At 42.0% G+C, this 9196-nt stretch overlaps 1 protein-coding gene across 1 annotated transcript in view; it reads right to left on the bottom strand.

The window, feature by feature from the left end:
* Positions 1 to 6113, bottom strand: part of cyp2y3 (cytochrome P450, family 2, subfamily Y, polypeptide 3) — a 14589-nt gene extending 8476 nt beyond the window's left edge. The window contains exons 1-5 of the mRNA XM_079732962.1: positions 5917 to 6113; positions 4845 to 5007; positions 1622 to 1771; positions 1139 to 1299; positions 464 to 640 (exon numbers count right to left, since the gene is read on the bottom strand). Coding sequence (XP_079589088.1) covers positions 464 to 640; positions 1139 to 1299; positions 1622 to 1771; positions 4845 to 5007; positions 5917 to 6087 — 822 coding nt within the window. The 5' untranslated portion in view covers positions 6088 to 6113. The remainder of the gene's footprint in view (positions 1 to 463; positions 641 to 1138; positions 1300 to 1621; positions 1772 to 4844; positions 5008 to 5916) is intronic.
* Positions 6114 to 9196: the final 3083 nt, after the last annotated feature.

The raw sequence follows: 9196 nt of genomic DNA, 5'->3' as shown, positions 1-9196 counted from the left end.
TTCGTAGCCATGACTGAATCACATTAGCCCTTTCAAACATGTACTGTAAACCGGACGTTGTCCGGATTATATCTGCATGTGTGCATGCAAATTTCTGTATCAGCCCCTCCGGTATTTTCCCGGAGAGGCACCTATTACAAAGTCCGAGGCTATTGCGAAGGGTAGGAGGCACGTCCTGCCTCCTACACGCTCTACCCAGGCACCACCCTTCGCCCAAAGTATCCAGAGTATCTCAATTATGTGTGAAAACATCTCATGCGGCTCATCTCTGGCTGTGTGTTTAATGTGTGAAAGGGCAACTCCAGGTCATCTCTGGAGCTGATTCTCCAGAGATGATCTGGATTTCATGTGTGAAAGGGCTATGAGTGTGCGGCAAAAACAATGTATGTGGAAGTGAAGTTTTGGGGTCGCAAAAATCTTCACACCTAAAAATGGGGTCATGGCCCAAAAACTGATGCTGCACCTGTTTGAGTCTGGTCAGAAAGCAGTCGATGTAGTCTCTGGGGGAGCTGGGGTTCATGGTGTCCTGGTGTTCCAGGATCTTCTCCATGATGAACTTGCGAAGCTTTTCAATGTCGTTGAAAGCAGCACGATGCCGGCTCGAAAGTCGGTCCGGCAGCCAGGGGAAGACATTGTACAGCTGAGGGAGTTTGGACACAAGAAGAACCCAAATGTGACCACATAGGTTTACAGCCTGAGGCTTTAGGCCCATAGGAATTGGTAGGAATCCCTGATGCAGTCTAAACTAGTGACCGGTTTAAAGGTCCGGTGTATAGAATTTAGTGGCATGAACAGACTGCCGGAATATAATATTGGTTATAAGAATATAAGAATGCTTTAATTTCTCTCACACACTTACACACACAGTCAGTTCGTTCAACCCCATCACAAGACAGAATTCTGTGACCAACACGATTCCTTACTTCTTGCTCCGATTTGGCAAACTAATTTGTTACTACAATGTCCGTTGTGCAGATAATACAAATACAGATTATAAAGTATGTTTCAATAAATATACCTTTTTTATCAAGACCTGTAAAATATCTTACCAGGCAAAAATGGAAATATAGTCACGATAACCAATTTTAAGTTTCAACAACAATTTTAACCCTATTTCTTTAATGACATCATGACGTACCTGGCCCACAGGGCTGCTGAAATGTTTTAACGTCTGTGAGATGATCTTCAGAAGGCTGAGGAAGTGTTCATTATCGTAGCTGAAGCGCTCACCAAACACCAGGCAGCAGATCACGTTGGAAACGGTGCAGCTCATTAAGAAGGTCGGATCAAAGGGACTTCCTGAAGAACCACGGGAAGAATAAGGACAATCCATTTCAGCCAAATGTATGTCTTATTGAAGGTATAAAGGCATATTTAGCTTTTCTTAGAGTACGTTGTCATCACTGACGGCCAATAGACCAAACGCCTCATAGCTGAAGATTACCATTTAAAATAAAATATTCAATATTAATTAATTCATTCATTAATGCCGTAATGCTAGTAATGTTTCAAGGACAATCCATTTCAGTCAATCAAATGAGTTTATGGAAGGCATAAGCAACCATGCTGCTTTTAGGCTTTTCTTAAGATACCTCATCCATAATATCATTTTATACCTTACCTTTAGTGCTAGCAATGCGGTCCACCAGGTGTCTGCTCTCCTCTTTGATCCACTCCTCCATCCCCTTCCGCCCCATGCCAAAGTCTCTGAGCGTGGACAGGGTGAAGCGACGCAGCTGCTTCCACCGCTCTCCATTACTGATGGCCAAGCCTGAGGGACGAGGTCCTCACAGATTATTGGGGGGAAAAGGTTATAAAGGCCATGTCATCCCCCTCTCCATCCATAGCTTTAGACTGACACATCTCTAAGGCCTAAAGTAGCTTTGTGTTTTATATGGACCCTACCATAGCTCTGTGTATTGAGGAGACCCTACCGCTGCATTGTTTTATGGGGACTCAATTGTACCTCTGTGTATTGTGGACACCGTATTGTAGCCCTGTGTTTTATGGGGACTCTACCAAAGCTATGTGCATAGCGGAAACTCAATTGTAGCATTGTGTTTTATGGGGACCCTACCGTAGCACTGTGTATTGCGGAGACCCTCCCCTAGCACTGTGCTTTATGGGGACTCCACCATAGGCCTATCTTGTGTGTGGACCAGAGATGGAAATTAACTTTTTTGCCCACCAGCCACTGTGGCAGGTAGATTTAAAAATCCACCAGCCACTCATCTTTTTTACCAGCCACTTTTTATACGCTATATATATTTTTTAATATATGCGTACATTTTAAACAATATAATAGTAACACTAGATAAGAAAAGTGTTTTACATACACATCATTTTTTCCATCAGAAGTGATTTTTACTGTAAGTAGGCGCTACCAAGGAACTGAGTTGAAAATGTTACACTCTTACCGCATATGATAAACAATACACAGGTATCTGCCATGTTAAGTCATGTTTATTTCAAAGGTGTTACGATGACAAGTTTGGGGATAATTCGTATTTTCAATAAAAAACAAATTGACATATTAACAATAAAACAACATGCATGGCTACACCATCATAAGTCAATGGGAACATTTGTTTTTTCAGTGTACTGGCCTTTTAATTTCTTCAATTCAACCAGATGTATAATGAAATCTGCCCCTATAATGCAACAGATTTATCCTCTCGGTATAGGAAGACTGATACTCTGCCTATGCATTCGAAATTAAACATTTGAAAACAGACCATGAAGAAACAAGAACAAGAAACAATGACCTAATAAGTGCAAGACACATTGAAAAACGTCAGAATACATTAAACTATATATATATACAGGGCCGCTGCTGGCCGTTTCGGTGCCCTACGCGAGCGGGCGGGGGGGGGGAGGGGTAAAAACATATAATTGCCGAAATTGAGTGATAGGTTATGCAATTAAGAAAAAACAACGGTGGGCCTCTTCATAACTAATATATATATTTTTTTAATTCAATAATGTAATAATTTTTTTTATTTTTTTTACAAACCATAATCTTTGGTGCCCCCCCCCCCCCAGGTAGTTGGTGCCCTACGCACTCTGCGTGCTCTGCGTATAGGGAGCGGCGGGCCAGTATATATATAGGAACTCGTTAGCGTATCTGTTTGTGTACGTTCGCTATGCAGCCCTGCTATTGCGCATTCACAGACTGGCTTTTGTCAAAGGAATACCCGGTCAATGATGGATTTAATATGGACACAAACGACTAAACATTGGATCTTTGTATGGATTTATATGCACGTTAAGGGATGAATTGATAAGCTCCTGTAATGGCTGGTCCAGACTACACGATTTCAGCCCGATTTTGCCCCGATTCTTTCGTCGCAGACAAATTTGCGAATCGTACACGATTTTGAAAGGTCGGCGACGAGACGAGGTCTTGTAATGTGACATGCTTGCGATCTGCGATGTTTTCGTCTGCGACGTTCAAAAACCCCACGACGAAAAGTTTGGCATGTCAGAATTTTTTGGGGAATCGCATGACGTATCCATTGTTGACATGAGGGAACCCCGCCCCCAGTTGCGTGAGGGAACCCCGCAAACAGCTGGAGCTCACGCGCAGTGTTCAACTTATAATGTTCATAAAACATTACCTTCAGTTCGGTATGTAGCACCGACATCCCGAGCTCTCCTCTTCGTGCAACCCAAGAACGAGTCCACAATCTTTTCTTCTTTTTCTTCCTTTCCGTTTCTGTGCAGAGAACCGCCAGCATAATGCCTAGTGCTAGGTACTCGGGACCCATTGTTGACGCTTTGTTGCTAGGCTACGTTGTTGCGTCTACTTTGTATCGTTCATGTCACGCGCAACGCCACTACTGTGAGGAATTGCTGCATTGAGCAGATATAAAAACTACTGGAACCTTTATGACAAAAATGTAAAAAACATTTATGTTAGTTCTAAACCTTAGATTTTCTAATCTTGCAAACGTGAATGATACAAAGTAGAGAGCATTGCACCCTCGAATCTTGTAGTGTGGCCAGTCTTACGACGAGACAAGGGCCGATTTCCTGGCTCTGTGATCGTATAGTGTGACATGTTAAATCGTGGAGGAATGTCTGAGAATCGTGTAGTCTGAACCAGCCATAAGGGCTACGATGGCACAGATGACAGCTGATTTGGAACGGAACAACAGCAAAGTAAGGAACTCCGACTTTTTAACAGAACATTGTCTGGCTCGTCCCGTCAAACACCAGCCGGTCACGGTGTTGCCCACTGCCCGATGTTCGCCATCTCTTATTAAAACAACGCTTCTTTTTGGGGATGACAGGCGTACTATCATCCGCCACCTGTACCTGGCCTACACTCTCCCCAGCAGTTCTCTTTCCTCCGGTGAGAAAACGCAACATTGCTTTCTCTAGTAGTTTTTTCTTTATATGTCAATAATTAGCCTAGCATACTATACCGAATGTTGATACCGGCATATTATCTCTATGGTTACCGGTTTATTATCCCGGATGTTGACAGTCGCAGTTCAGCAAAAGAGGCGTAGAAGAAGAAGGGGGCTGGATGTTGACAGTAATGGTTGTGGAACTGTGCAGCGCCGTATGACGAATGTATTAAATATGCAAATTTGATCGGACCTGACTGGAAAGTATTACCCGACACATTGGCGTTCGACGTGACACAATTCACCCGCCACCATTCAAATCCACCCGCAAATGGCGTGTGGTGGGTGTTAATTTCCATCCCTGGTGTGGACACTACCATAGCCATACATGTGGGGACTTTACCATTACCATTTATTGTTGAGACTCTATCATAGCTCTGTGCGTTGTGGGGACTCTATGGCAGGTAGCCATCTGTTTTATAGTAAACCCACCATAACCCCTGGTCGCCCTGACCAGGAGAGGAATAGGTCCCCTAGAGGTGAAATCATCCGGATTTTCCACCAGGGCCTCCTTTATCACATCATACCCGACCAGAACCACCAACCGCTGGTTAGCCAAATATAGGGTCATCACCGGACCGTAGCTGGCACTCAGCTTCACGTCAGGCAGGACAAAACAAACAAAGCATTCAGTCACAATTAGAAGTGGCACACAAACATGAACCAAACCCTTATACTGCTTGACTTGAACTGACTTGAAATAACATGAATATAAATATGAATTTAAATCTTAAAAATACACAAAGACATGAAAGGATTGAGACTTAAAAAGAGGTTAGGTATGATGGACTTTCACTCTTTATCGCACGTGGTCATTAGGCACTGCTACCTGTATTTTCTGTGTGTGTGAGACACTTGGTTTTGGGTTTGGATCAGTTATTTTTATTCAGTATTATGGTGTCCTACATATTTATTATTAAATTTGATATTAAGTGATTTTGTTATTGTTGCCATCGATATTATATGTTAGGTGAATACTGTCCGATTATTTTACTGCCCTAGTTAGTCTCGGATCCTTTTGACTATTTTTTTTGTTTACTACTTTAGTCCACCACGAACTAAAGTGGTAAACAAGCAAACGTTTTTCAGTTATTATCAATTTAATCATGTGCCTCATGCTTATTACACCGCCTGTACTTGTATTATTATTATTATTATTATTATTATTATTATTATTATTATTATTATTATTATTATTATCTTGCATGCTGTTCCAATTGGCCACGGCAGCATGCTACGTGTATCAAATCCAATACATACATACTGGCAAAACCCTGCCGGAAATACATCTTGACAATAATGCTTTTTACTTGGATTGTGCGTGGCGAGCGTGTGTATGCGTGTGTGTATGTGCGTGCGTGCTTGCGTGGGCGTGGGCGTGGGCGACAAAGCGATTGCAAAACATTGCGCAATAGCCCACTCATATAGCCCACACTAGACTATTGAAAACTGCGCTGGTAAACATGGCGAATTATACCAAGAGAATATAGAACATAGGTTGTACCTTGAGCAGCGTTGTGAAGGGGGCACGTTTGTCCAGCTGTAGAAGGTTCCCAAGTAGAGGGAGTCCACGGGGACCTGGGGGTAAACGGACATTACTTCTGTACTTAGCGGTCAACAACCAGAGCAAAGTTAAAACCAACCCTGCTGAGACTAATGTGGTGGAGACATCCATGACCGCGTTGATGTGTTTGTGTTCTGGTCCGAACGCGCTGCAGTGCACTGCTGTCTGCAACTGAACTTCTGATGTTGTTTCTTGCAAGATAAGGACGTCACGTGATTCACCTCTGGCCCAGCTGGGGATTTTTGCTTTAAAGGGTAATTCCGGTGTAAAATGGATTTGGGATATGTTTTGTATGATAACGAGTTGAAACGTTCGTTTTGGAGCACAAAAAACGTATATAGACGCTTTCTTCAGTTGGCTGTTTATAGCCGATTCTATCAAAACACTATAAACTTAGAACGATGGGGGCACTGGTTAAGGTAAAAACTAAATCGCTATTTTAAACCACTTAAAAGGCTAAAAGTAGCCCGACACGTCTTTGGTAGTATAATAAGGGTCTTAACATATAAAACGAGGCATTGAGAACTTTGTAGGTGTACAGATTGTTTATTAAAAAGGAAATTTTATACACACAATACCATCAGTAGATCACCCGTCGACGCCATTTTGTTTTTAAGACTCGATAGGTAGATTGACGAACACATAGATTGTGACATCCGTCAGCAACACGCAAGCTCTGTGTTCGCCAATCTACTTATCAAGTCTTAAAAACAAAATGGCGTCGACGGGTGATCTACTGATGGTATTGTGTGTATAAAATTTCCTTTTTAATAAACAATCTGTACACTTACAAAGTTCTCAATGCCTCGTTTTATATGTTAAGACCCTTATTATACTACCAAAGACGTGTCAGGCTTCTTTTAGCCTTTTAAGTGGTTTAAAATAGCGATTTTAGTTTTTACCTTAACCAGTGCCCCCATCGTTCTAAGTTTATAGTGTTTTGATAGAATCGGCTATAAACAGCCAACTGAAGAAAGCGTCTGTATACGTTTTTTGTGATCCAAAATGAACGTTTCAACTCGTTATCATACAAAACATATCCCAAATCCATTTTACACCAGAATTACCCTTTAAGCTTGACTTTTGAAAACCTGTTTTAATTGACTAGGCTGAGTCTAATGAGTTTTGCAAATTCGCACGCAAGCCTTTTTTTCATCATCAAGCTTATTTTATTCACAATAAAAGTAGCTTAAACAAAGGAGACACAGTCAGAGTAGATCAGAATTAGCCTACCTTTATTTATCTAACAGAAGTTCAACGAACAAATGGAAAGCATAAAATTACAATTCTGAAAACAAATGAGAATACTTGTCACACTCATAATTTAGTGGGTTGACCCTCACTCTCTTGCAGAAGGACGTTATTAATAGAAACAAGGTTTTACAGAAGGAGGATGGTGGTGGACGGGTGGATTATGAGATTAAGCTCTTTTGGGGCACACACAGAGACACACAGACACACACACACACACACACGCAAATGGATTGCGACACACCGATTATATCCTTTATGTATATCAAACACAAGAAACACATGTCGGGGTCATTATTCATATTTTTCTCTCTTAAACACACACACACACACACACACACACACACACACAGACACACACACAATAAATACAACTTTGTTCTAAAGTTACAGTATGAACTACGTGTACTGCTGCGACAGCGTGTACCAAAGCGTCCACTACCTTATGTAGTACTGTGTAATACTCTGTTAACATGTCAGTATGTACACTACTCTACGGCTGAGTTTACTACTGCGTTTAGTGAACTACTGCATGTACTACTGTTATGCCATCCCACTGTGCGACCGCGGCAGGAAGGGAGCAGTCATGGTAACGATTCTGTGTTAAGTGTACTATTGTGACTGCCTACAATATTGTGGCGACCACGGGTGTGGGCGCCATGTTCCGGAGCTGCGGGGGATTCTGGGAATTGGGGTTGTCAGTTGACAAAAGGGGTTTTGTTAATTTATTCTGTTGTTAGGGTTAAGTGGGGTTAATGGGTTCGGAATGTTGTGCGTTCTATTAACATGTTCATTTTCATTGTTGTTGACACCGCCACCGAGAGTGACGTGTCCGTTGTAGACCTGAGCTACTATTTGTGAAGTCGCTAAAATAAAAATCAACTCTCGTAGTCGTGCGGTGTAAGGGGCGCGAGAGTGGTACTAAGCGGTTGAACCTGGTCTCCCGTCACATACTTCCTGACCGGCGCCACAATATGTGCTAATGTTAATCCACTCACTTCTCTACTTCTGAGTGTACTACTGTGTTTGGTTTATGATTGCCACTTTGTATTAGGTTTACCAATGTTAGTCTGTACACTATACTACTGAGTGCACTATTGTGTTAGGTTTACCTTTAGCAGACGCTTTTATCCAGAGCCACTTACAATAAGGTTTGTTATTCCCATTGTGTATTACATTGTTTACTAATGTTAGTCCGTACACTACTCTTCTGCTGAGTGTACTACTGTGTTAGGTTTACTATTGCCACTGTGTAGTATATTGTAAACCAATGTCAGTCTGTGCAAAACTCTACTCCTGAATGTACTATTGCGTTTAGTGTATTACTGCATGTAATACTGTCATGCTGTCCCACTGCAGCAGGTAGACAACACAGTCATGGTGACTACAGGTTTTAGGTCTTTCCCATGTGAACTTAGACCTGGTCTGTGAGGTGGGGTGGTGCGACATTGAATGAAACAGGTCAAACGCAAAGCAATGGGTGCCAATTGTGACTGGGTAAAAAGCTACACACACCCACACACATATGCACGCATGCACTCACACGCACACACATGCAGAGTATAGGGCACACTGCAGCCCAGACAAAGTATTGGATAACACACTAATATAAACTTGGTAAATGCACATGCACACACAGACACATCACTCAGTTAGACTAGTGCACACTGTGCACCAGACAAAATATTGAATAACACACTAATTTAATTGATATTTATGTGTATATATTGTTTGAGAGAGCTGTAGTCATTTCTGGATTCTGCACATCAGAATATTGAACAACATGAAATATTTACTCCTATATATATATATATATAGAAATTTCCCCCTGATATTTGACCCCTTGGGCCCTCTCCAACCCCAACTCCATATCTGATATCCCACTGAGCACAAAGGCAATCTAGCCCAAAGACCAGCACGATGATCACATGTATGCAAGATTGAACTGTGCAGCGATGCCAAAAACTCT

This window comes from Pollachius pollachius (assembly GCF_949987615.1).
Source record: "Pollachius pollachius genome assembly, chromosome: 3".
NCBI lineage: Eukaryota > Metazoa > Chordata > Actinopteri > Gadiformes > Gadidae > Pollachius > Pollachius pollachius.
Note: the sequence above shows the minus strand (reverse complement) of the source record. Positions and strands in the feature narration are given on the sequence as shown.